The sequence below is a fragment of the Sorex fumeus genome, unplaced genomic scaffold (genome assembly GCF_029834395.1).
Source record: "Sorex fumeus unplaced genomic scaffold, SorFum_2.1 ptg000048l, whole genome shotgun sequence".
NCBI classification, from domain to species: domain Eukaryota; kingdom Metazoa; phylum Chordata; class Mammalia; order Eulipotyphla; family Soricidae; genus Sorex; species Sorex fumeus.
Genome location: NW_026606105.1, coordinates 4,126,858 through 4,154,193, shown reverse-complemented (window position 1 = coordinate 4,154,193; position 27,336 = coordinate 4,126,858). Strand labels below are relative to the sequence as shown.

The 27,336-nt window shown below is 54.1% G+C and overlaps 2 protein-coding genes across 3 annotated transcripts; both read left to right on the top strand.

Moving 5' to 3' along the window:
- Nucleotides 1-7,620: 7,620 nt before the first annotated feature.
- Nucleotides 7,621-8,451, top strand: TMEM139 (transmembrane protein 139). Its single transcript, XM_056123890.1, has 2 exons — nucleotides 7,621-7,857; nucleotides 8,055-8,451. Exons 1-2 carry the CDS (start codon nucleotides 7,625-7,627, stop codon nucleotides 8,449-8,451), a joined length of 630 nt encoding a protein of 209 aa, XP_055979865.1. The 5' UTR covers nucleotides 7,621-7,624.
- Nucleotides 8,452-9,987: 1,536 nt separating this feature from the next.
- On the top strand, nucleotides 9,988-26,130 carry CASP2 (caspase 2). Of its 2 annotated transcripts, XM_056123884.1 has the most exons (11): nucleotides 9,988-10,134; nucleotides 13,157-13,307; nucleotides 13,765-13,950; nucleotides 14,053-14,134; nucleotides 15,342-15,436; nucleotides 15,697-15,873; nucleotides 21,753-21,881; nucleotides 21,970-22,060; nucleotides 25,551-25,709; nucleotides 25,789-25,898; nucleotides 25,995-26,130. In XM_056123884.1, exons 1-11 carry the CDS (start codon nucleotides 10,061-10,063, stop codon nucleotides 26,124-26,126), a joined length of 1,386 nt encoding a protein of 461 aa, XP_055979859.1. In that variant the 5' UTR covers nucleotides 9,988-10,060; the 3' UTR covers nucleotides 26,127-26,130. The 2 variants fall into 2 exon arrangements, with proteins under 2 accessions (XP_055979859.1, XP_055979860.1); XM_056123885.1 differs by lacking the exons at nucleotides 25,551-25,709; nucleotides 25,789-25,898; nucleotides 25,995-26,130 and adding an exon at nucleotides 22,175-22,239.
- The last annotated feature ends 1,206 nt before the right edge of the window (nucleotides 26,131-27,336 follow it).

Here is a 27,336-nt window from a genome sequence, read left to right as displayed (position 1 = left end):
AGCATGCTTCTCCCATCCTGGGAGGATCCTCCCAACACCTTTTATTTGCTGTTCCCTTCTCTTTCTGAGCTCCCTTTTCCCCTAACAAGTGTGGTTGGCCTCCAGGTCATTGAGTAAAATTCCTGGTACTAATCTCTGTCATTCTTGGGTGTTAATTTCCTATTTTGTTACTTTATGCTCCCCAGATGAATGCAATCTTTCTGTGTCTATCTCGCTCTTTCTGACTCATTTCACTTAACATGATACTTTCCATGTAGCACCACTTGTAAGTAAATTTCATGATTTTAACCAGTTTCTTTAACCAGTCATCTGTTCTCGGGCACTCAGGTTTTTTCCAGATTCTGGCTATACAATACTCTCTTGACACTGTCTTTAATCATTGTCACTTGTCACTTGTCATCACGTTGATCATCGATTTGCTCAAACAGGTGCCAGTAACAACTCCATTCATCCCTGTCGCATGCTAGCGTAACCCAATGGCATATTGGGGGTTCTTTCAGGGTCAGGGGAATGAGGCCCATTTTTTATTGTTACTGTTTTTGGCATATTGAATACGCCACGGGTAGCTTGCCAGGCTCTGCAGTGCAGGTGGAATACTCTTGGTAGCTTTCTGGGCTCTCCAAGAGGGAGGGAGGCTTTTGGGGTGGCAAAAACCTTTAATCATTGCTTAATTCATATCTCAGAAGATTGATAAAATTTTGTTTGGGGCCAGAGAGATAGCACAGCAGGCAATGCACTTGTCTTGCATGCAGCTGCCTTGGGTTCAATTCCCAACACCACACGTGGTCTCTGCCAAGAGTGATCCCTGAGCACAGAGTAAGCCCTGATCACAGCCAATGTGGTCCAAACATCCCCCCCTCCCCAAGTGAAAGGTAATTTCATCTCATTATTTAACCTTTCCTAGGTAAAAAAAAAAAAAATCCTGTAGACTGAAATCCAGTGTTACCTTGCTGGGTGGATGGCCTTAGCAGGAAGTTATCTGCACTGGGCTACGCATCATCTAAATCTCAACCCTCCACAAGTGAAATCAAACCCCGTGAGAAGACAGTCCCCATCACATTCGGACCTGAAGTCTGGCTTTGCTCGAAGCTCGTGGGAAAGGGGCGGGGGCGGGAAGCTTGGACTTCTTTCGCCAATTTCCAAATTCTGACACACAGGAAGGTTAAATAATTTGCCCAAGGTTACACCGCCGGTAAGCGGCAGAGCCGACATGTGAAACCTGGTTTGGCCATTTCCGAAAGTATGTTTACCCGCAGCCTGTGCGCCTCCCTGTTTTCTCCTATTCAGGGACCTGTCTCCACTATCTGGGGACATTTCTAAATAAACACAATGCTGTTTTGTCACTAGGCAACACCATGCTCAATTTCTCAAATTCCATGAATAGCTTTGTTGTGGCTCCGAGCCAAAGATCTGATCCTGAGTGTCAGCCCGAATCTCTGTTCCCTCCGACGGTTCCCGGTGAACTTTGTACTATATTAAAACTAGTGGATGCGGGCGATAGCATGTATTTATCTTTATGTACTTAAGGATTTATGATTCTTCGGAGGCATTTTCATCACATAAAATCGATGTTAATGACCCACTTAGTGTTAAATCATTCATCCGCCTCCCTACACATTTGGAGCTGTGACACAGAGAAAAACATTCTCAACTGAGTTAAAAGGTCGAGCTGCAGTTGGAAATCTAACTAAGCAAATCGTGTGCTTGCCCTGAGCTGGCCTTGTCCTCTAAGACAATGAAAATCAGACTCATGCTACGTGACTGCTATACGTGGGAGAATAAAAATGTACCAGATTCTGGGCTTTAGCGATGGTTTAACTGGTAGGGTGCCTGGCCCGGGTTTGAGCCCTGACATCCCATATGGCCCCCTGAGAACCACCAGGAATGATCCTTGAGTGCAGAGCCAGGGGTAGCCTCTGAACATTGCCAAGTGTGGCCCAAAAACCAAACCAAAACAAAAGGACCCTAGTGTATACACACACACACACACACACACACACACACACACACACACACACTTCCTAGAGCCTTTAAAAAACAGCTGTTGTAATTAGTCTTAATTAGCTCATTAAAACAAAAAGTATCCTGGTATAGAACCTGAAATCATGATTTCCCCGTCAATATTACCTAATAGGTTGATTACCTTATTTTATCTTCTGATATTCTCTTGTGTTGCCTTTATTATCTGAAGATGACAAAGGCAACAAACCTTTTTTTCTTAGGTACCAAACAGCATGGAAAATAGCTTCTAACCACTGGAGAGGACCAACATAAGGGCCTCAGAGTGTCACAGGCACTTTCTTAAATTAGTACCAGGGCATCCAGAATGAGTGTTTTGAGTTGAAAGACCTTGTGGGTAGAAACCAGGATTCGGAAATGGAAGGGTGGATTCAACTCTTGGCCCCAAACTGAATTAGCTATATTATATATTTCCCGTGAACGTCTGACCTATCTTCGAAATGAACATAATAATGGTTAACTACTACTTATATTTTATTTTAAATTACTTAATTCGTGTAAAGCATTTAGCACAGTGAGCAGCATCTACAAAACACCCACTCAACTTGGCTCCGAGTGTGAAAATGACTCGATATCAGAAACACAAAATCACAGAAATACAGAGGCTCAGAGAAGCACCCAATGGTGAGAAGCAAGACCCTTCACCTCTCCTCCCCACTCTGCCCTCCCACTTCTGCTCACTGTCCACTGTCTGTCCCCCAGACGAGGTAGGAAAAGTGGGCACAAAGGGGTGATCCCACCTCCAGCAAGGAGTTTGAGAAAGGCAGGCAAACAGAAAGTGGAGTGACATCTGAGTTACGCTGTCATTCATATTTTGCTAAAACAGAAAAGTCTGAGAATCAGTGTGGCCACCTGTACTCAGGGTAATAAAAACTTCCACATTGCTGTCTTGGTAATAATGCCATCTACACCTTGATGGTGTTGGATGTGTCATAATCTTTGTCCACGAAGAACAAAAACACTAACATCTGTAATACTACTACAGTATGCCAGTAACAATGATATTACAGTAGTGTTACCTCGATAACAATATAAATATTTTTAAACAATCAACTTTGTGTTTTATTGAAAAAATAATATTGTTTCTTAGAATCCAGTTGGAGGAAATGACCAAAAAAAAAAAAAAAGAAAGAAAACTGTATCTAATATGTTCATTGTCACATTATTTTGCAATTTTCATGGAGGTATAATCCACTCTTTTAATGTTCAGCTCAGTGGGGTGGTTCTTAAGTATATTTTTCCAAAGTTGCATAACTATCACCACTACCTAGTTTTTGAAGGCTCAGTACTTCAAAAAGGGAAATTGACTCGCAGATACTACTTACTCCTCCATTCCCTTAGAAACCAGCAACCTACTTTCTCTTTCTTAAAGCATTATTTTTCATGGCAAAGTTTTTAAATACTCAATGATATTAAATAACTAATATAAAAGAATGCTAATCAGATGATAATATAGCATTCAATGAATTATTACGTGTCTCATCAAAATTACAGTAGAACTATGTCAAGAGGTAAACTAGGTTAGAGAAAATGGTTTTGGTTTTTTGGGTTTTTTTTTTTTTTTTTTTTTTTGCTTTTTGGGTCACACCGGCGATGCACAAGAGTTACTCCTGGTTCATGCACTCAGGAATTACTCCTGGTGGTGCTCGGGGGACCATATGGGATGCTGGGAATTGAACCTAGGTCAGCTGCATGCAAGGCAAACGCCCTACCCGCTGTGCTATTGCTCCAGCCCCTAGAGAAAATGTTTTAAATTTTTTAAAGATATAAAATGCTGGGCTGGAGTGATAAGACGGTGGCCAGGGAGTTTGCCTTGCACATAACCACCCCTGGTTCAAACCCCGGCACCCCATATAGTCCCCTGAGCACTGCCAAAAGTGTGATTTTTGAGCCAGGAATAAGCCCTGAGCATAGCCAGGTGTGGCCCCAAGCCCAAAGAACAACAACAAAAATATATACAAAATTTGTGAACCCAGCTGAAAGTCTCTTCTGGCTTCTGTGGGAACAAACTAAAGAAACATGTAGAAACTCAAAATGGTCATGTTAAGATGCTGAGACCCTAGGGTTTTTTGTTTTCGCTTTTTTTTCCCCCTTCAGCTTCTAAATATTTTGTGATCTTTTGCTTTAAGAAATGGAATTTTTTGTTTGTTTGCTTGTTTTTGTTTTTTGGGTCACACTGGCGATGCACAGGGGTTACTCCTGGCTCTGCATGAATGACCTGGCATTTACGGGGCCGGGGGGGTGGGGGGGACCATATGGGATGCTTGGAATTAAACCCGAGTTAGCCACATGCAAGGCAAATGCCCTACTCACTGTGTCTATCTGCCTTGCACAAGGTCAACTTGGTTTCAATTCCCAGCATCCCATATGGTCCCCCGAGCACTGCCAGGAGTCATCCCTGAGTGCAGAGCCAGGAGTAATCCCTGTGCATCTCCAGGTGTGACACCCCCCCCCCCCCCGCCAAAAAAAGGAAAAAAGTTTAAGAGAATCAGAGTAGAGAATGTATGGGAGGGTACAGCCGGTTAGCAGTCTGGCCTCTTGGAACTGGATCTAGTTCTGATAACAAATCTCACTTCTGCTCAGTCACCTAAGCTACAAGGCCTAAAACTCCAGGGGTCTTGCCTCTTCCAGAAGTTGGACCTTTTTTTCATGGTGCACAGGAAGGACCCCTTCCTCAGCCTAACCCCAACCTCAGTCAGGCCCACCACCTACTATCCACTTCTTTGAAATATAAACCAGTGGTTCCTGCCTCATACACCAACTCTAGGCCAATTTCCTTCTTCAGACCACTAGCTGTGGAGAAAAACCCTTAGGATCCCAGCCAGCCTTTCCCTGTGACAGAAGCCAGTGATTTTCAACTGCCAGGTGTGTCTGTCCACAGAGATTTCCTGTCAGCTTGCCAAAAAAGATACAGCGACAGAACACCTGGTCGGCCTGGGTCACCTAGTTAGACTATTGAACAATTCCTGTCAGAGTGGGGTTTTTAATTTCTGTCGTCGTGGTCTGCAAATCGTGTCTCCTAAATAGGAGTTTTCTGTTTTCCCATGTGTGAAAAGGGCAGAAAACTACTGAGCTAAAAACTAGGCCTCCTACTCTCTACCCCATTTCCTTCTTCTTATGGAGACACGCTCCTTTCTACCGTCACAGCCTTGAGTACTTCCCTGCCTATTTTCTGTCAGAGAGACAGACTAATTCCTCACACAGCACACCACCACACAGCAGACCACACTCCTCTTCCTCCCTCCCTCCCTCTGTCTCCCTCTCCCTCCTTCTCTTCCTCCCTCTTTCTCTCTCCCTCTTTTCTCTTCATCCCCTCTCCCTCCCTCCCTCCCTTTCTCTCTCTCTCTCTTTCTCTCTCTCTCTCTCTCTCTCTCTCTCTCTCACACACACACACACACAAACATACACACAGGAGCTGCAGCAAACCCAGGCATCCTCCCCCCCCCCACGCTGTCCCTGGGTGCGATCCCAGTCTTTGCTCTTCCTCTTCGTCTAATCACTGAGCCTCTGAAGGAACAAGCCCTCTCAGCCCTCTCTCGGTGCGGCTGCAGAGTCCTGTAACGCCCAGCTCTGCTCCATCCACACTGGTTGCCTGACGCAGACCTGAGGGCCAGGTCCTGCCTCTGTGGTGTGTAGTGAGACATGGCGAAGGGGCACCCTTCGAGGAAAAGCATGTCGCTCTGCTTAGCAAGCACTGTGTGAGTCCCAGGAATCCAGAGATGACAGAAAAGAGTCGCTGAAGTCGCTCACGGTGGGAGAAAGGTCTATACACGGAAGAGCATGATGGGCCGGGAAGGCAGCCGAGACTCCCCTATGGAGACAGACCCCAAAGTGGCATCGCCTCCAAGGGGCCTTTAGAAGAATTGAGAGAGATAACGGGTCTCGGAGCAGCCTCATTGCACCATCTGCCCAGTAAGCCAGAAACCCCAAGTTCCCAGAAGCCAGAAGCAGACCCTCCCGTGGTGACCAGGGAGAAGCCCAGCATGTGTGCAAAGCACTCGTGTGACCTGTAGAAGTGAAATAAACCCCGGGCATCTGCCGCCAGGCACCACACACAGACTCTGGAAATCTAGGGAAGCCGCTCAGGAGACTGAGACCTTGGGCGGAAGGAGGAAGGGAAGGAGATTGAACTCTGGGCCGAAGAACAGAGATCATGGGGCTGGACGCTCTCATTCAGGCTGGAGATAGGGGAGAGTGCAGTGAGCCAAATCCAGAAAAATCAAGGTGGGACAGGAAGTGGACAGCCTGGAGGGGTGAGGGGAGGAGGAAGTCTGGGCAAGAGAGGAGGGATTGGGGCAGGAGGGAGGAGGGGCCGGTGGACTCCTCCTCTTCCCCCTCCCGGTCCCCCCAGCCTTCTCTCAGGAGTCTGCCTGGACACCGGTGAGGGAGAGACGGCTGAGACAAGGCAGGGAGGATCACGGGATCAGAGGTGGGGTGCCAGGCTGCGTCTGACCCCGTGCTGAAGCCTGCGCCTCCTTGCGGAGCAGAACTCCAGCAAGGAACACCTGCCAGGCCACTTTGGGCAGGGGTGGGGGGGTGGCCCATGCTTGCTTGAGTGATGTCACAGAGTTACAGAGGAAAGAAAAGGCTTCTACCGCCAGCCTACCAGCCAGCCCCTTCGTGCGGGAAACATGAAATGTGAGTTCTAGTTAGGGCCAACGGAGGGCGGGGGACCGTTGGCCACATGGGGCGGAGGGAAGCCAGGAGTTATCTCCTCTCTGTGTCCTGCCCAGGTGTTTGTGTGACCTTCCCTTACAGGTGTGTTCCTGGGACTTGGGTGAGCACGGTCCTTTGTTGTATTTTGTTTGGGGGCCACACCCGGCTGTGCTCAGGGCTTTATTGCTGGCTCTGCATTCAGGGCTCATTCCTGGCAAGGCTCAGGGGGGATCATACGGGGTGTCGGGGATTGAACCCTGGTCGGTGACAGGCAATGCAAGTGCCCTCCAGTGTACTCTGCAGCCCCAATGGGCACGGTCTTCCTCCAACTCCACCCTGGACTCCTTGGAGAAAACGGGAGTATGGGGGTGGGAGAGGGGATGGAAGGTTCTATCTCCCTGCTTTTCTCTCCCAACAGGGTCAGACTGAGGCTCTGTCTCTGGCTGGAGAGGTAGGGATGGAAATCCAGTGGAAGCCATACTAGAGAGAGAGAGAGAGAGAAAGAGAGGAGAGCAGGGGATGCCCCCGCACCTGGATTCCAGAGAGGCAGGTGAGCCGAGGAGACAAGGCCGGCCAGAACTGGGTCCTGGAAGATGCAGAAACAGGGCTGGAGGGGAAAGAAATTCCAGGGAAGAGGGAACAGGGCTGGCAGGCGGCGCCACACCCCTGAGCCAGCCTGAGGGCTGGGACTCAGCAGCTTTCTCAGCGACTCTATCTATCTTGACCCCAGCGAGGAGGCCGCTGGGGACCCTGCCAGCAATGTGTCCCTTTATTTGAGACACTGGGGACCCTGCCAGCATTGTGTCCCTTCATTTGAGACCGAAGAACCTGAAACCCCAACAAAGGAGCCTGGCGAGGTTCCTCTGCAATCTGACCCAGTTGGGATGCCGAATGCTAACTTAGGCACGAGAGCTGTAGGTCTTTTTTTGCAGGCGCCCCGGGCGGGGCCATGGTGCCAAGCCAGTGGTGGGGGCGACTGCGGAAGCCGCTTCTCTACCTGTGCTGCGCCTCCGTCTCCCTGGGACTGGCCCTGCTGGGCATCCGGCCGGACATGGCCCACACTGCCCACTTCTTCCTCGCCCTGGGCGGCTGCTTCATGTTGGCCGGCCTCCTGGCTTGCTTCCTGGAATGGGGGCTCCGATCAACGCAGACCGAGAGTCCAGGGGACTCGAGCACTGCACGGTGAGTAAAGGGATGGCCAGGACTCAAGGGTGAGATGGGGACCCTCTCATCCCGGGAAGACAGTCTCAACTTTCTTGTCCCTGGGTGTCCCTGGCAGAGGAAGGGAAGAGCCAGGGAACCCTGGAGGGGGCTTTTGTAGTAGAGAGGAAAGAGGTTCTTCCGAGACACCCACCATGACCTGATTTCTCCTTCCACAGGGACAACGAAGTCTTTGAGGTGCCAACCTACGCCGAGGCCTCAGTGCTGGAATCCCAAACCCAGCCCCAACGATCAGATCCTCCACCCCCCTACTGCAGCGTTATTATCCCCCCAGGACCTGAGGAGGGAGGGTCCCGCCCTCCAGAGGGCCCTAGGAGAGCCCGGCTGCCAAGGCAAGTGGTGTCTGAGGGGTCTCTCACCCTGAGAGGCAGCGCCCGACAAGCGCCGGCCAGCATCAGGCTCCGAGTACCGCGTGCTCTGTCCACGGCTTCAGATATGCAGAACTTGGGAGTGATTCCCACAGTGGAGCCTCTTACCCCGCCTCCTGCTTACGATGTCAGCTTCGGGCAGTCCGATGATGATGTTTTCTATGAAAACAACTGGGCACCCCCTTAAATGACTTCCCGGGATGCCATCTCTCTGCACCAGACCACTTGTTCGTTTGGCCAACATTTCTCAGGACCACCTATGTGTCAGGACACGCTTCTACTGGGATATAGCGAGTGAATTCCAGAACTGTCATCTAAAAAAGGACTCCCTCCGCAATAAACACGTCCCAGTTGGGCTGTGAATGGCAAAATTTTGGATCGACAGTGACATTCAGTGACCTCCCCCCTATCTGATATTTCCAGGATTAAACTGAAGATGATGAGGTGGTACAAAGAAGCTGAACAAGAATAAAAAGAAATGACGTCTGAGGAACAGCTATGTTGCTTCTGTTCCAGGTACTTTGCCCCTTTGTACACCCAGCCTTGTGGGTACGATTAACCTCTTTTGAAACATGAGAACTTGGTGACTCAGTTTGATAGTCTGCTGAGGGCTACACTGCTAATTAGCATGAGAAGGACTTGAACACAACTGTTTCCATTCTAAAAACCCTTTAGTTTACAATGCCTTAAGGAGCCAGGCTATCCACACATCTCTCAATACCTGTCTTGGTACACATGATATGCAGGTGGAAGACTTAGTGTAGACGGTGGTCTTCAACCACAAGCCCACCCACCTGTCAGCAGGTTGTTGGGGGATTGGAAACCATAGGATTACTGCCTTGGTTATTATTGCCGGCCCCTGAACGGGCGTGCAGGACAGGTGCTGGTCTGTAAGGTGTGAAATGGCTGAAGATCGCTGGTGTAGACCAAATGGGAGACCAGTAGGCCTGCAAATAGGGTGGTCTGAGGGCAGCTGAGGGGGGTTGGGGGGACAGCCACCGACAGGGCCGATGGAGGGTCGACCCCTGCTATATATCAGGCAGTGCCCATGAGAGCAGTCCTCAGCCCCAGACCCTCCGTTTAGTGGGACGCAGGAGGAAGGACTTCCAACCTTGTGAATAAAACGTGAGCTTCTTGGCGTGGGGCGGTGGAGTATCCAGGGGACCGTCTACAATTCGTCTAGTACAAAGAACTGGAGCCACTTGCACGCTCTCTATTCGCTCCAGGCCCACCCTGGGGTTCCACTCCTGGTCCCACTTCCCAAGATGCTGCTGGGTTTCAGAACTGGGTGCTGGGGGGGGGGGTGCGTCCCACTGCCGAGCCGCTCTCTTTCCAGCACTGCACGCCCCCTTCCCCTCCCCTCCCGGGTGCCCCAGTTCCACGTCAATAACACCCGAACACGCGGCCACGCCCTCCCGGGTCAAGCTCTTCCTATTGGCGGAGGTGGGGACGAGTGGGCGGTGCCGGGGCGGGGAGCCGGGCTTTCCGCGGGAAACGACGACCAATCGGATTCCTCCGTCGGCGGGACCAATCGGATTCCTCCGTAGGCTCCCCCTCCCCACCACCACCTCCTCCCGCACTCCTCCGCCCCGTCCTCACCCCGCCTCTTCCCTTTCCGCTCCGCACGCTCTCTCACCCCATTGGACGGCGCGGCCCACCGCGAGGGCTCTGCGCCTGCGCGCGCCCAACGGGGGCGGGGCCTGCCTGCGCGGAGGCGGGGGCGCAGGCGCGCTGAGCGCCGCGCGGGGTTGGGTGGGCCGGTGGGCGGTGCGCGCTGAGCCCGGGAAAAGCGGGCCATGGCGTCGCGGCGCGCGGCCTCCCGGCCCGCCCTCCCGCCCCAGGGGCTGATGGCTGCGGACAGGGGGCGCAGGTGAGTGCGGGAGGGACCCCGGGTGTGTGTGTGTGTGTGTGTATGTGTGTGTCTGTCTGTCTGTCTGCAACCTCCCCCCGCCCCGGAAGCCCCCCGGGGCCCCTGCCGGGCCAGGCCCAGCGACGGGCCCCTCCTCTTCTTCCCTCTCTCCGGGCTCGCCCACCCCCGCCCCCTTGAGCGTCGCCGAGCCCCCCTTCCCCCCGCCACCGCAGACCTGGCGCTTCCGGCCGGGGTGCACGCGGTGCGGGTGGGAGCCCGCCGATCGCGCCCCGCGTTGCAGCGGCTGCAACGTGCACACGGTCCGAGCGATCGATCGACGCTGGTGCTTTGACACAGATCCCGGGGTGTGGGGGTGGAGGTGGTGGTGGTGGGAGGGGTCTCCTTGACTCATCGCACCGCCCAGCATAGCTTTGGCAAGCCTCCTGGGGCCGACCCCCGGAGCTGGGTGGAGAACTCGGGAGGCAGAAGCACGCCCCCCCACCTCGACTCCCCCAGGAACTCCCTCTGCGACTTTTCCCTGCGCCCCTTCCCAACCTGGTCCTACCGGTCCGGGTGATGCTGGGGGAGAGAGAATAGAAGGGCTGGGGAGGGGGGTGGGTGCGGGGCGTGCTTTGCTGGAATTGCACGCGGGAGCCTCGGTGCAGGCGTGTCGGGGGCGTCGTGCATGACGTATTTGCAGCTGCAACCGAGTTGTGTTCCTGCTTTGGGGGAAAAAAAAATTCACACCTGGAGCTCGGAAAAGCGCTCGGTCACCGGGCGTGCTTTTGTGGCTTGGGGAGTGTTGGAGGAGAGGGGAAGAAGCAGGGGCGAGGCTCTCTTTGGGACCGGAGTGCATGGGGCATCCAGTCCAGAGAGCTGGAGGAAGCCGCGTGGCAAAGCCGCCCGGCGTCATGGCAACCGAGGGAGGAGAAAGTTTTCAGGAGAAACTCGGCCTCGAAACCGGAGTAGAGACCTGCCCTTTCCTTGGCCCGGATCCTGCCGCCGGGCATTGTGCTGGTTTCCTCCCTTCCCGCAGCGGCTGTGGAGGTGGAGGCCGTGCCGAGTGGGACCTGCTGATGTGCATGGGGGACCCCGAGCCCCCTCTCGGGCACCCCCTGGCCCACTTTGGAAGTATTCCAAGTGGACACCCCAAGGGGGGTGGAGTGCATTTCTTTAGGTTTTTTTTTTTTGTCCTAGTCCTTATTGACTGGTTTGGGGTGAGAGGAAGGTTTAAAATAGAACAGAAAGGCTGGAGCTATAGCACAGAGGGTAGGGCGTTTGCCTAGCTCTCCGCGGACCCGGGTTCGATTCCCAACATCCCATATGGTCCCCCGAGCACCACCAGGAGTCATTCCTGAGTGCAGAGCCAGGTGTAACCCCTGTGCATCACCGGGTGTGACCAAGGGTAATTCCTGAGTGCAGAGCCAGGAGTAATCCCTGTGCATCACCGGGTGTGACCCAAAAAGAAAAGGAAAAATAGAGCAGAAGCACGAAGGTGAAATGGAATTTTTGTCTATTAGAGCCAAACTCCACCATCAAACCAAAGCTGGTTTGCTGTCAGGCCGGAGAATATTTTGCTGACCATTAAGTTTCCCTTTGTTTTGTGGCTCTCTTTTGAGCTCTTGCAGGATTCTTCTTTTGCCTCTTTTGGGGACCACACCTAAGGAGACTCAGGGCTTACTCTGGCGCTATGTTCACGGATCACTCCTTGCGGGGCTTAAGGGACCAAATGGGGGTGCTGGGTGCCGAACCTGAGTGAACCAAGTGCCTACTGTACTTTTCCCTCACACTACAAATCTCTGACCCACTGTTGAGCTGGCATATTTCTATAAATGTATGGTATTTCATTCATTCTGACCCCTGTATATACCCACTGTAACATCTTTGAAATCAGGATGTGTTTTTAAATATGTCGAATTAAAATTGGCTTTCAAATTATAAGCTTGATGAAGCGGTTACCCCTCTCTGACTGCCATTAGGACCTCAGTGTTGTCGGGTATTAAGTGGGGTGGGAAGCTCTGGATTTATATAAACCAGCACACAAATGATATGTATCAGGACTAGGATTCTTTCTCTTCATAAAAGTTGATCTCTGTTCAACTCATTGCAGAACTAAGGAATCCTTGAAATACAGGTAGCCCTTGTAAACTGAATTACCAAAGTAGTAGTTTAGGCTTTCTGTGCTCTAAGCAATTTCAGGTTATTTTATGTTCATCATTGATAGTCATTTCCTGTGACATCCTGTCTTAGGACAGAGGTCTCATCAGTTTCTCGTCGTGAGAACTTAAAATTTCTGAGCCACAGTTAAAATTTATAAAAGATTAGAGTGTTTCTGTTTCATTTATTTTCTACTTAAAATCTGCCAGTTGACTTACGTTTATATTTATTTTTTAAATTTTATCCCTTACACAGGATTATTTTAAAATTTAGTGTGTGTGTGTGTGTGTGTGTGTGTGTGTGTGTGTGTGTAGCGGGGAATCTGTCCCAAGACCACACACAGGTGGCTCTCCCACTGAACCCCAGAGTGTATACTGCTTTCAAAGCCCAGGTAAATAGTGTGAAATGTTTTCTGGACTAATTCTTCAATAGGTTTGCCAGAGGACTGTTTTCTATTCACAAACATACATCGACTTCGATGTATTACTTTTGTCATGAGACATCCTTTCCATAGTCAGACAACTCGTCTCAGAAGATGGTTGAAGTCGAACATTCTTCACAAAGAATTATGTGTCCGACTAGGATGATAGAGCACACACAGGAAGCCCAGCTTCGATCCCCAGCACCGCAGGGTCCCCCAGACACCAAACCCAGCGTGGTCACAGGGAACCACTGGGAATGGTCCCAGAACAACAGCCACAAAAGTGACCCATCATTCCCGCCCGCTCCGTTTGGCACTGACAGGTCCTCGCTTGATGTTTCCCAGGAGTGGGGACTTCCCAGGAGCAGGCCTTGGCTCTTTGGGCCAGCTCTTTGTCTTCTTCCTGCCGCTTTCCCGGCCAGGCCCTTCTCCTTGACGGCCTTTCCCCCTGCCCCCGCCCCACAGGACGCTGCGACCCTGCGGCATGCACCCTGACCATCAGGAGGCCCTCAAGAAGAATCGCGTGGTGCTGGCCAAGCAGCTGCTGCTGAGTGAGCTGTTAGAACACCTCCTCGAGAAGGACGTCATCACCCTGGAGATGAGGGAGCTCATTCAGGTATACCCGACGGGGAAGCCCAGGAACGGAGTTGGCCGTCGCGGTAGGAGTGGCAGGTGATGAGGCGGGCCCAGGAGAACGGAGCCTGGCTGGAGACATGAAAATGCCCTTCTCGGGGCTGGAGTGATAGCACAGAGGGTAGGGCGTTTGCCTTGCACGTGGCCCGACGCGGGTTCAATTCCCAGCATCCCATAAGGTCTCCTGAGCACGGGCCAGAGTGCATGAGTGCATGAGCCAGGAGGAACCCCTGTGCATCGCTGGGTGTGACCCAAAAAGCAAAACAAACAAACAAACAAACAAAAAACCCTTCTCCCTACCAGTCACCCCATCCCATCCCTTCACCGCATCTCATTTCCTTATCAGAGACAGATGGTGACATCCCAGGATAGGCAGCTGGAGCAACGGAATGATGGGCGGGCGGGCGACCGGGCACTCACACTCTGTTCCTGTCCCCTAGGCCAAAGCGGGCAGTTTCAGCCAGAATGTGGAACTCCTCAACCTGCTACCCAAGAGGGGTCCCCAGGCCTTTGAAGTCTTCTGCGGGGCCCTGCGGGAGACCAAGCAGAGCCACCTGGAGGAGCTGCTGCTCTCCACCCTGGCCGACCTCCCACACCTGCTCCCCCCGGTCCCGAGCCCCAGAAATGTATGTGGAGCTGGTGCACGGCGGGGACCGCTCGTTCCCCCCTTTCCCCTGGCCCGGGCCACCTCCCGGAAGCCAGGCCTCATGGGTGCTTGTTCCTTGCAGCTGAGCTGTGACTACGACCGGAACTTCCCCTTCCCCGTGTGCGAGTCCTGCTCCCCTAACAAACAGCTCCGCCTGTCTCCAGGTGAGAATGGATGGGCCAGTGGGGTCTCACACACTGACGACTTTTTTTTTTTTAATTGAATCACCATGAGATACAGTTACAAAGCTTTCATGTTTGAGTTTCAGTCATACAATGATCGACACCCATCCCTCCACCAATGCACATTTTCCACCACCAATGTCCCCGGTATCCCCCCCCCCCCCACACGCACACACACATCCCACCCCACCGCCTGCCTCTATGGCAGACAGTTTCCCCCATACTCTCAACTTTTGGTCATATTTGCAATATAGATACTGAGATTGCAAATTGCAAAAAAGATACTGAGTTTGGTCCTTCATCTACTTTCAGCACACATCTCCCATCCTGAAAGATCCCCCCAACCATCATTGACCTAGTGATCCCTTCTCTATTCCAGCTGCCTTCTCCCCCAGCTCATGAGACAGGCTTCTAACGATGGAGCAATATTCCTGGCCCTGTCTCTACTGTCCTTGGGTGTCAGTCTCATATTATGTTATTTTATATTCCACAAATGAGTGCAGTCCTTCTATGTCTGCCCCTCTCTTCCTGACTCATTTCACTCTCCATGTCTATCCACCTATAAGAAAATGTTATGACTTCATCTCTCCTAACAGCTGTATATTATTCCATTGTATAGATGTACCAAGTTTCCTTAACCAGACTGACTCCTTTCCATGACTTGGTCCTAGCACTAAACCTAGCAACCTTCATATTAGAAGTATTTCCCTTGTCCCATTATGTAGGGGGGATGTCGCACGCTAGGTAGTTGGGATGTCAGTCGGGCCCATTGCCTCCCCATCATCACACACGATGGTCTGATGGCAGTTAAACCTTGGAGCAACTTGCGCACTCAGGAAATTCCCTGCATGCCATTGGCCTGTCTCCTCTATAAATAAGAAAAGCCTCCACATTGCCAGCCTGTGGCTTGATTAGCGTAGTGAGCAGCTTAACGGTCCGCTAGTCAATCAGTGAGTTGAGCTTCTGGGTTTTCCGTGCAGTTATGTGCAGAGGATCAGTGGTGCGCAGAAGCGGAGAGATTCTCTTCTCTCGTGGGTTACTCGGATCACGGGAGTAAGGAAGACGAGTGTCTATGAAGACCCTCGTGACCCGCCAGCCAGCTCCCTTCAGGTCCCGTTGCAAGTGGTCCCTGAAGTGCTGGCAGCGTGCCACAGACTGGGTACCAGTTGGTGGGCTCTCTGTGCCACAGATGCTGTGGAACACTCCCTAGACAACGGAGACGGTCCGCCCAGCCTGCAGGTGAAGCCTTGCACTCCCGAGTTCTATCAGACGCACTGGCAGCTGGTGAGTCGTGCCGAGCAGCTGGGGAGGGGCTGGGGAGCGAGACTGTCCTGCGTGCTGGCACCGGGTTTGCCGCTGCGTTCTCCTTGCCGCCTTGTTCCTCAGAAAGTCAGCGCTGTCGGGATGGCTTCCCGACACTGCTCTGCCCCGTCCTGGCGGAGTGATGAGCGTGACGCGCGTTTCAGTATCTTGTATCGGGGGAGCTGGTCTCTGCCCGCCCGCCACCCCCCCCCCCTCGGCTCTAACTGGCCTCCCTCCCCCAGGCCTACAGGCTGCAGTCTCGGCCCCGGGGCTTGGCGCTGGTGCTGAGTAACGTGCACTTCACCGGGGAGAAAGATCTGGAATTCCGCTCCGGAGGGGATGTGGACCATAGCACCCTCGTCGCCCTCTTCAAGCTCCTGGGCTACAGCGTCCATGTCCTGCTTGACCAGACTGCACAGGTACCCGCGGCAGGAGCCACCCGCTGCCCCTCTTCCTGGCGGGTTCGGTCTTCTTGTAGTTCTTCCCCTGCTCAACTTCCTTTGCTCCTTCTGCCTCTCACCTTGCAGTCCGGGAAAGAAAACGAGAGCCAGTTCCGGGGCTTCGTTACTGATTCCTTAGGGTAGCTGTGTTCTCTCCGAGTACTAATACTCCAGGGTTGAGCTCTCACATTCACGTGTTCAGAAGCTTGGTGCTTGTCGCTCAGGAAGTGAGGTTGAGTGAGATTGAGCCAGGCAGCTGGAAAAGATGAAGGTGACCAGGCTGCATAAGATGCTGACTTATTGGTTGATACTTAGGGGCAGTTAGTATTCTACTTTGTTGTTTTTTTCTTTTTGGGTCATACTCAGCGATGCTTAGGGGTTGCTTCTGGCTCTGCACTCAGGAATTACTCCTGGAGGTGCCTTGGGGACCATATGGGATGCCGGGAATCGAACCCGGGTCGGCCACGTGCAAGGCAAATGCCCTACCGCTGTGCTATCACTCCAGCCCCAAGTTAGTATTCTAAAGATGATTTCGGCGGATGAAATCCTTGAAGTGGTCTGGGGTGCATCCAGCACACACTTTCAGACCCGAGTTCAAAGCCCTGAACTGCACTGCCCCTGAGCTCTCTGCCGGCTGTTGCCCCAGTGTGCCCTGGCACGACAGAGCCCAAGCACTGTGGCATCCTCTGCCCTAGCCTTGAGCAACTAGCAACCTTATTGGCAGATTGTCACCGGGAGTGGTCCCCAGGCTCCCCTGAGGGGTCCACTGGGAGGACCCCTAATCCCCCCCCCCAAAAAAAAACTCAAGTAAAGCTTTGCAAGAATTGTCCTTGTACATATAATTTTGTGACAGTTTAAGGAATGGACGTATGGGAAAGTGCAGCGGTAGGGTGTTTGCCTTGTGCACAGCCGGCCCGGCTGAGCCAGGTTTGATTCCTCCGCCCCTCTCAGAGAGCCTGGCAAACTACCGAGAGTATCTTGTCCACACGGCAAAGCCTGGCAAGTTACCCGTGACGTATTCCATATGCCAAACACAGTAACAACAAGTCTCACGATAGAGACGTTACTGGGTCTGCTCGAGCAAATCGATGAACAACGGGAGGACAGTGCTACAGTGCTTTCTTTTGGGTCACATCCGGCAATGTATAGGGGTTACTTCTGGCTCTGCACCCAGGAATTACCCCTGGCGGTGCTCGGGGAACCATATGGGTTGCTGGGAATCGAACCCGGGTCGGCCACATGCAAGGCAAACGCCCTACCCACTGTGCTATTGCTCCTGCCCCCAGAAGTGCCTTATTCTTCATCAAGGAAGACTGAGTGAACTAGCTTTATCATGGGTTATCCCTATCAGCCTCAGCTACTCAGTTGCACTTTGCATCACACTTGGGGTTTTGTTTGTTTATTTTTAATTTGGGGCCACACCCAGCTGCACTCAGGGCTTACTCCTGGCGCTGCTCTCAGGGATCCTTCCTGCTGGGGTTCAGGGGACCATATGGGGTACTGGGGATCAGGCTGGGTTGGCCACAGGCAAGGCAGTGCCTTCCCTGCTGTGCTGTCTCTGCAGGCCAGCACTTGAGTATTTCTGATAAGGAATTGATAACCGCCTACCGGTAAATTCATCCTGACTCTGAGTTGCCATTCCAGAATGGTAACTTATTTTTCCTAAACTTGCCTTTGGGGCCGTCGAGGTAAAACTGAGGTTCTTGGAGATGGACGTGAATCTGTTGAAGTAGGGGCTGGCTTTGTTTTGTCTTTGTTCTGCATGTCTGTTTCCTGGTTGAGCTTCTAATTGCAATAGAAATTATTGGACTAATTCCTGTTTGGTAAGGCCAGTTTCCTCAGTCTGTACCTCAGTGTTTTCCTTCTCAGGCTTTTTTTTTTTTTTTTTTTTTGGCCAGTTTCACATGAGAGCCCATGAGAAGAGGTAAACATACCTTTCTTCGAAGCAAGCAAATGGTAAAGGAAAGACAAATCCCAGTCCTTCCGTTTTCAAACAAAACTCCCTCTTCAATTTCCCCGCTGAGGAAAATGTATCCAGAAGCCACTTTGACTTCTTGGTGGTGGATACTGGGGTGCTGTTCTTATTCCGAAGATGACTTTACCAGATGAAACCCTTGAGGTGGCCTGGGGTGCATAGAGCATACATACACTCCAGACCTGAATTCAAACCCCTGTCCTACGCTCTGCGCCGCCCCTGAGCACGGCTGGAGGTGACCCTAGTGGCCCTGGCGTTGAACATCTATTCAAAGAACACATTCTCCTCAGCAGGCGATTCCTTCCGGCAGAGGGCATCCTGTTTGAAAACTCAGGGCGTGGGGTCGGTCTTCTCCTGCAGTTCGGGCCTCCCCCTTTTGGTTGGGCGTGTGTCTCCTCCTCCTTTGGGTCAGGCGTTCGTTGTGTCGTGGTCTCCCAAGTGTGGTGCTGTGAGTGGGCGAGGAGCCCGGTGGGTAAAACTCAACCCAGAGTCACCTGCACGGCCTACCCCCCCCGCACACCGTGTTGATGCTGAACTCGCTGCGGGTTCTAGAGCCTGTCAGCGTCTCACGTCTTCACGCTACGTTGGTCTGCGTTTGTCGTCGCTGTGGTTTGATTCTGAGCCCCTGATAGTGAGGGGCGGGAGGGTGGCTTCTCCCGTAGCAGTCAGCGGCGTGTCAAGTGTCCGCCCTTGACTGCCAGGGGCCTCACCTAGACGAGGGGGTCTTGGCCTCCCCCCAGAGAGGGAAGCTGGTCCCCTAAGCCCCTAAGGCCCACGCACAGTTGGAGACCGGCTTCCACAGTAGCCCAGAGAGACAGGCGTCACCTGGGCGGGTGTGCGAGGGAAGGTCCCTGGCGGCTGTGAACTTGAGCTGGCCCCCGAAAGGGTCACAGCCACTGAGGCGGAGGGGCTGCCTGCCCCCAGGATCCCAAACAGGTCCCAAACAGGTGGTGCTCACTGTGTGACGTTCGGGATGCAGTGGACCGACAACACGCGAGAGCACCAGGCAGTCTGTTGATGGGGCAGGGGCCACACACGGTGGCCTGCTGGGGCCCTTGTCACCCCATGTGTACCCGCCTAGAGCAGGGCACGGGGCCCTCACCGCCAGGGATTCTGGGCATAAAAGTGGTGCCTTTGCACCAGTCTCTCGGGAACGATGGGGCATTGGTGTCACGGCTGGGAAAGAGACCCATGGCAGGGAGGAAGAGTTGGGGGTTCAGGCCACATGGTGAGAGCCCTGACAGGCTGGCCGGCTAGAGGAAAGGCCTCTGTGGGAAACAGATCAGTGGCCAGATGGTATCCAGAGCTGGCCATGCGGGGGAGGGATGGAAAGTGGAGGCTAGCGCACCGCTGAGGTCGTCAGGCTCACGGGCGCGAGTTTGTCTGCGGAGGAGAAAATAGCGAGCAGCGAGAGGACAGCAAACCCCTGAGGAAGGGTGAGATGCGAGGACCTCTCCCCCCGCCGAGGTTCAGAGTGAGGAGTCAGAGCGACAACAGCCAGTTAAACTCTGTTCACGGTTCAAATCCAGCTGATTCTAGTGGCAATGGGCTCTGACGTGCTAGGCGTCTCCACAGACGCCGTCCTCCCGCTGGGGCCTTTCAGGATCTTCCATGCTTCTGTCATGTAATTATTTGGACAGTAAAGAAACAACTGAAAGGGGCTGGAGCAATAGCATAGCAGGTAGGGTGTTTGCCTTGTACGCGGCCGACCCGGGTTCGATTCCCAGCATCCCATATGGTCCCCTGAGTACCGCCAGGGATAATTCCTGAGTGCAGAACCAGGAGTCACCCCTGTGCATTGCCGGGTGTGACCCCCCCCCCAAAAAAAAAGAAAGAACCTTCTCTCCACTCCCCCATGTGTTCCCCGCCCCCAGCCTTTGGACTTTGGAGATTATTTCAACATCCAAAAGGTGGCATGTCAGCTAATCCTACCCCCCTCGACAGCCCATTTCTCTTCCTGGGCATCTCAGTGTCGATTTTCCTCTTTGTCCTCAAAGCCTTTTCCCATCGCATCATCACCATGAGGTGACTAGTTCTAGAATGGCAGTTCATCATTTAATAAGAACTGAGATACCGTTTTTTGACTGGTATATTGCCCTTTGTCTTGTGGCTTTGGTCTTTGGGTCGCCGACTGCTTTGAGACCCAGGGGGATCACAGCGCAGGTCATCCCTGGGAAATGCAGCCACACAGAAAACACAGCATCTTGTTCCGGAGGATTCACGGGTTACCCACCAGCTCCCAGCCAAAGGCTAGGGATTAGCTAGAATCTAGGGCTCCGATGGTATCAGAATCAGTACATAGATAAAGGTAAAAGTACATAGATAACTATCTTTTTTTTTCCTTAAACTTTTATTAGTGAAACACCATGAGGTACAGTCGTAGACTTACAAATTTTTGTGCTTGGGTTTCAGTTATACAATGATCGAGTACCCATCCCTCCACCAGTGACCATTTCCCACCACTACGGGTCCCAGTATCCCTCCCACCCCCCATCCCCCCAACCCACCCTGCCTCTGTGGCAGGCATTCCCTTTTGTTATCTCTCTGCTTTTGGGTGCTGTGGTCTGCAAAAGAGACATTGAGTGGCACTCTTGTTCGGACTATAGTCTACTCTCATCACGCATTTCCCATCCTGAGAGGAATCTCCCAACACCCTTTATTTGGTGCTCCCTTCTCTATCTAAGCTGCCTTTTCCCCTAGCGTGTGCGGCTGGCCTCCAAACCATGGAGTGAACCTCCTGGTACTTATCTCGGCCATTCTTGGGTGTTAGTCTCCTATTTTGTTACTTTATGTTCCTCAGATGAATGCAGTCTTTCTATGTCTGTCCCTCTCTTTCTGACTCATTTCACTTAGCATGATACTTTCCATGTAGTACCACTTGTATGTAAATTTCATGACTTCATCCTTTCTGACAGCTATATAGTATTCCATTGTGTAGATGTACCAAAGCTTCTTTAACCAGTCATCTGTTCTCGGGTACTCACAGATAACTATCTTACAGGGCATGACTTCTGGAAAAATTCTCTCTTAACTTCTTAACCCCTGGAACTGAATCTGGTTCAGTGTTAACTAAATTTGCTCTCCAACGTCTGTGCTCATACTTCAGGCTTTGTCAGCTTCCTCTTACCAACCTCGTAATCTTCCCCGAATTCCAAATGCTCATGTGCAGGTGCCGGGCCTTGTTCCCTGCTCTCCGTAGTCAGTATTAGTACCCGCTCCTTTTGTGGAGAAGCGTCTGTCACTGTCCGTTCTCTCTCATAGAACGGGCCTGAGAGCCTTGAGGGGCTGGCCACCGTTTCCGAGTCAGGGACCCTGGGGTCAGGCCTAGACGTCTCCGGCCTCTGAGCCCAGGCTGGAGTCAGGGCCCTCTCTGGAACCTTCCCTGTTATCAGCCCGTCCCTCAGCATGGTGATCGCTGTCTCTGGGCACCTCAGGTCACCCCAGACAAGCCCTGCTGGCCGGTCTCCTGTTAGACCTTTGTCCCTGCAGTTCCACTTGTAGGTCTGTGCCCCGAGGGGGCTTCTTGAATAAACAAGAAGAATAAACAATAAATAAACACTTTCTTGCCGAAAAGTGGGATCCTGTTGGTGGGTGGGAACTGGAGCGTTCGCTGGCCCATGGTCCGCTCCCGTTGGCCAAGGACATTCCTACATGGTTTCTTCACGTCGCTGCAAGCAAAGTTGGTGCCCTGTGGTTGTGGATTCTGTGTCCCAGTGTCGGGTATTTTTTTTTTTTTCGGTAGCTTCTCGAAGGGTGTTTCTCCACTCATTCCCCACCTTTCATCTCCTCGTGGCACTGGGGGAGGGTCTCACACGGGCTCACCCCCCAGAGGCTGGCGCTGAACCGGCGCAGCACACGCTGAGGGCGTCTGTCTCCCTCGCAGGAAATGCAGGAGAAGCTTCAGAGCTTTGCCCAGCTGCCCGCTCACCGCGTCACTGACTCCTGCATCGTGGCGCTCCTGTCCCACGGCGTGGAGGGCGGCGTCTACGGCGTGGACGGCAAACTGCTGCAGGTGCGCGGGCGGCCCCCCGGGAAGCAGGGCGGACAGGGGGCGACTCCCGTCCTCTCCCTGCTGACCGCCCCCGTCCCCGCCCCGGCAGCTGCACGAGGTGTTCCGGCTCTTCGACAACGCCAACTGCCCGAGCCTCCAGAACAAGCCGAAAATGTTCTTCGTCCAAGCCTGCCGCGGAGGTGAGTGTCCAGCCCCGGGGCCCCCCGGGGTGGTGGCGGCTCCCGGGCGGCCCCCCACCCCACCCCCACCCCACCCCCGCCGCCAGCTCTCACTGTCCTGTTTGCTCCTCTCAGGTGCTATGGACCCCCTTGGGCACCTCCTTCTGTTCACTGCCGCCACCGCCTCTCTTGCTCTGTAAGTGTCTCCCGATGCATGGGGGGTGCTGGCCCTTGGGCAGCGCTCGGCCCTCGGGGTGACCGGCTCTGCCCCGCCTGCCCGCCCGCCCCGTGCGCCTCCTCCGCCTGGCGCCTCCGCCTTCTCTCCGCAGCGCTCTCGCAGCCCTGAAGGATCTTTCTCGCTGGCTCCCTGTTCCTCGCCCGCTCGCCCTCTCCCCACCCCACCCCTTCTCCGTGTCTTGTCTCCGTTCCACTTTCTTCCTCCTCCGGCTTCTTTCCACCCGACTTCCGTTCTGGGCCTCCTTTCTTCTTTCCCCCGTATGAACCCGGCTGGCACCACCACACGGACACCCGGGTCTGGCCCGTGACTCCTCTCTCTCCCAAGCTGCTGCTGTCTGGCCTCTCAGATGCGCTGTGGGTCCCTTTAGGAGGCGGCCTCCCATGTCTGGGCCCAGACAGGTCCCCGCCCCCTGCCCCAGAGGAGAGCGAGAGAAGTTTGGGCTGCTCTCGGGAGACACAGCAGGTCTCTGGCCCTGGCAAGTCATGTCGGGTTAGAGAAGCTCCTTGATGTCCGTCCACTGGACCGTTCTTGATAGGAACACGTAGAAGACGGTCCAGCCTGTGTTCAGGCGTGGTCATGAGAGCAGACGTGCAGGGTGCTTGGTTTGTAGTCGAGCGCAGAGCACACCTGCAGATCAGGGGCTCGGCCTTGGCCTTAATGCCGCTTTGTAAACGTGCAGGTCCGTTTATTTTTGTTTGTAGTACGTTCAGCAAATCTAAGTGGCGAACGTTGCCGTTACGTTACCCTCCTGCTGCCGCCCCCAGATCTGATTTCTGAGGGTCTTACACACGAGTCCTTTTGCAGTCACAGAAGCACAGATCTCCTTGTCTCTAAGCAGCCCCGCGGGGCCTCGGGAAATTCCAGCCGCTTTACACGGAAGTCACTCGAGGGGGCGCTCAGAGGCCTGAGGCAGGCATGGGTCAGGGTAGGGGCCACAGAAAGGGACATGGAGAAGAGTGCTGGTTGGAAGGGCTGAGGGTGGCCCCATGCCAGAGCACCTGCACGTTCGGTAGTTGCACTGGACTGTCTTGGGGCAGTTTGGGCTGAAGGTTTTCTAGAGGGGTGGTTTGCTCCAGCTGAGGTTGGACCAGAGCGCTGAGATGTCCAGAGGTGTGTAGAGCAGGCGGGGCAGGAGGAGGAGGAGGAGGAGGAGGAGGATGCGGCAAGCACAACGGGATGAAAAACAGCAAGGCAGAGCACGGCACATGCCCGCGTCTCATCAGAAACTGCACCCCTTGGGGCCGGAGAAATAGGACGGAGGCTAAGGCAGGCGCCTGCCTTGCAGGTGGCCCTCCTGGGGTCAGTCCCCACCAGGAGTGATCCCTGAGCACCGCCAGGTGTGGTCCAAAAAAAACAGCAAAAGAAGCTGGATGACTTTGTGGGTGAGAGGTGACTGCCCACGTGAGGGAGATGCCGTTGATGATAAACCTGGAGTCACGGCTGAGATTTCAGACTTCGGGAAAGAATAGCCCAGAGCCAGCGGCACCCTCAGAAAGAAGCAGGTGATCTGTCGTTTCCAGAACCGTTGCCCTGACGGGAAGTCCAGTGAGAGCGGGAACTCCCCGTGCCGCGTCCCCAGGCCAGAGCACTGCCTGACACAAGGCAGCGCTTCACAAATAATGAATGGTGAAATTAATCTGCTTAGACCACGTTGCAGAAGGTCTTAAGACTGTTGTGAGAAGGACCAGTAACATTTATTGATTTACGGATTTGAGGCTTAAGCTCGAGAGCTGATTAAGACTTCGGCCTCACCCGGTTCCAGGAGAGGGCTTCCCTGATTTGCCTTAGCCGCCTCTTTTCTGGGGGGGGAGGGGAACCAATGCCCCCCCCCACCCCCACCCCAGTTGCTCCCGAGGCTGTCTTCACCCCTCCGGGTCATTCGAGCCCACCCTCTTCCTACTGGCATGGAACCCCCACTCCACAAACACTGCTTTAGAACAGGTGATCACAACGTGAGCTCATGCAGTGTCCAGTCTCGGTAGAGAAGGCCCTTTTCTTGAGTTCCCTGGCTCTTTTGTTTAGGCCCTCTGGGTCCTTCGAGGGGTAACCTATGGTCATTGTGAGCTCATTTGTCTTAGTTGCCATAATTGAAGACACACTGGATCGGCTGCCAGCCTGCAGTGAGCCCCAGGAGGGCGAGACTTCTCCCTGTGCCCGGGGCTTTTTAGATCAGGAGCTGTGCCTGGCATGGCATGGCCATGTATGGCCCCAGACAGTCGGGCATGGCACATGGCAGATGCTCAGGGGAATTTTACTAGATCGGTGACTCCGACTATTCCCCCCTTCCCCCCTCCCCCATACTTCTTTAAGCTCCACTTTTCTTTGTGGCCCTCTGGAACGTGGCCTGGAGCTAGAAGCACTGTAGTCAGTAACTCTCCTCCCTTCCTCCCAAACGATAAATTAAAATACACTGTGGAAGAAGGGCTGAACCAGTCATGTGCTTTAGGGCATTGTTGGGCAGCTGCTGGCAAAAGTGAAACCGAAGTGTTTTTTCTCAACGGTATAGGTGAAAAGAGCCAGATTCTCGCCCAGTTTTAAATGTGATTTTTTTGGGGTGGGGGGTCACACCCGGCGATGCACAGGGGTTACTCCTGGCTCTTCACTCAGGAATTACTCCTGGTGGTGCTCAGGAATCGAACCCGGGTCAGCCACGTGCAAGGCAAACGCCCTCCCCGCTGTGCTGCTGCTCCAGCCCCAAGTGCGCTTCTTTTAAGTTTCTCATAAATCTTGATTGTCCGCTATGATGAATCGGGAGTCTCATTATTTAGAAATGTAAAAACACCTTGGAAACAGTTGCTCCTGCTGAGTTGTTGTTGTTCTTCTTCTTAATACATTTGGAGTTTTGGTTTTTATAGAGCGTGCCTGTGTAATACTTAACGATCAGTTTGCTTTCCTCTCCATACTAAAACTCATGCATCCGTATTCGGTGATCATGGCAATTAAAACGCTGACTTTCAGGTGACTTGCTAATTGGACAGGGGAATCCCGGACGCCAGCGACGCTTGGTTCTGTTTCACGCGTTTCATTCCCGCTTCTCCCGTCTTCCCAGCACGGACAACGCACCAGCCTTTGCGCGCGTGCACGGGGCTTGTGCTGACGGCGGCCGTGCGCACGCGGCCGGAGAGAAGTGACCTTGGCTTCCCCACTGGCTTGGCTGCAGGCTGGATGTCCGTCCCCGTCCGGTGGGAGCTCTTCCCGGTGCGGGCCCACAACAGGGCCCCGCGGAGACGCGCGGGAGTGACGCCTCCGTCCCCTCTGCCTGCCTTTCCGCAGATGAGACCGACCGCGGGGTGGACCAGCAGGACGGCAAGAGCCGCGCGGTGCCCTCCGGGTGCGAGGAGGAGGAGGAAGGCGACCCGGGCAAGGAGGGCATGCTCAAGGTGCGGCTGCCCACGCGCTCCGACATGATCTGCGGCTACGCCTGCCTCAAAGGTACCGGGTGCCGGAGGCAGGGGGGGCAGGGGGCGTCCCGCCAGGCGCGTGACCACAGCCCGTCCCGTCCGGCCCACAGGCACCGCCGCTATGCGTAACACCAAGCGCGGCTCGTGGTACGTGGAGGCCCTGCGGCAGGTGTTCTCCGAGCGGGCCTGCGACATGCACGTGGCCGACATGCTGGTCCAGGTGAGTGCCTGCCCCTGCCCCTGCCCCACCCCCACCCCCAACACACAGCCGCCCATCCCTCCCTCTGACCCGGCACTTGGCGTCCGCCCCCTCCAGGTGAACGCGCTGATCAAGGAGCGCGAGGGCTACGCCCCGGGCACCGAGTTCCACCGGTGCAAGGAGATGTCCGAGTACTGCAGCACCCTGTGCCGCCACCTCTACCTGTTCCCAGGCCACCCCCCGACGTGAAGCGCCACCCGGCACCCACCCCGAAGCCCACGGACGCAGAGAGCCTTTCTCTGGGCGCTGCTGCTGGTTCCGGAATTGGTCTTCCCCGCCCGTGCGCGGGGACTGGGATGCGTGTATGTGTTGGGGGGACAGATGGCCCTTCCTGCGGGGCGCTGTGGTGGGGACTCGCCCCCCCACCCACTGTGCTGGGCCCCCCCCGGGGAGGAGCCTGGCGGAGGCGGGTCTGGCGTCTTTCTGCAGGTGACTCTGGTCGTTGCTGTAACACGCTAGGTCGGCTGTCCGGGGGCTCGGTGTCTCCCGGAAGGTGCCCTGTGTCGCGCGGCCCCAGGGCTTTGTTGCTGGGTGGGAATTGGATCACCCCCAGGGCTGCTGCATTCCCGCCCCTCGGCAGAGCCGAGGGTTTGCGTGTCCAGGTCTCTGCCCCATCAGATCCCCAAGGCCCGCGGATGGGCGCTGCAGTGACCCTTGCCCAGGGTGTGGGCTGGGCCAGATAAGAGAACGACTTTCCCATGTGAATCGGGGCCTTCTCTCCGTCCCTCCTGAGGGAAGTGTCTCTCGCTCTAAATGCTTCCTTCGTTTCTCCTCCCCACTCCCTCCCTATCTCCCGTCTCTTCCCTTCTTGCCATCTCCGCCGGTGCCGCTGCCGCTTCCTCGGTGCCAGGGCCCCCGCGTTCCTGTGCTCACTCCGTGTCTGGGGACACGGTGTCCGTGTGCGTTGATCGTTCCACCCGGCAGCCTGCTCAGTCTCCTGCGGGGTTTGACACCTGCCTGTTTCTCCAAGGCCGCTTTGTTTTTGTTATTTTTTTTTAATTCATGTTTTTTTTTTTTTTTCATTTTTTTTAAAAAACTTTTATTAAAACAAAAAAAAAGGCATGTACCTCATGAAACACCATGAGGTGCGATTGTAGACTTACAAATTTTTGTGCTTGGGTTTCAGTTATACAGTGATCAAGTACCCATCCCTCCACCAGTGCCCATTCTCCACAAAACTCCATTTTTGCCCCCTCCCGTCAACAGGTCTGGGCCTGGGGATTTTTCAACCAGAAACCTGGCCCTTTGGCGCCCTTCTGAAAAGCATCCTTGGGTCCCCGCTTCCACCCCACCTTGCCCGCTAGGCCCATGAAAAGTGCTCATTTTCCCCCAGGATGCTGCCCGGTGGGTTCTAGATGGTCTGAGTTTGTGTCCTGCACTGCACCCCTGCCCACCCTGG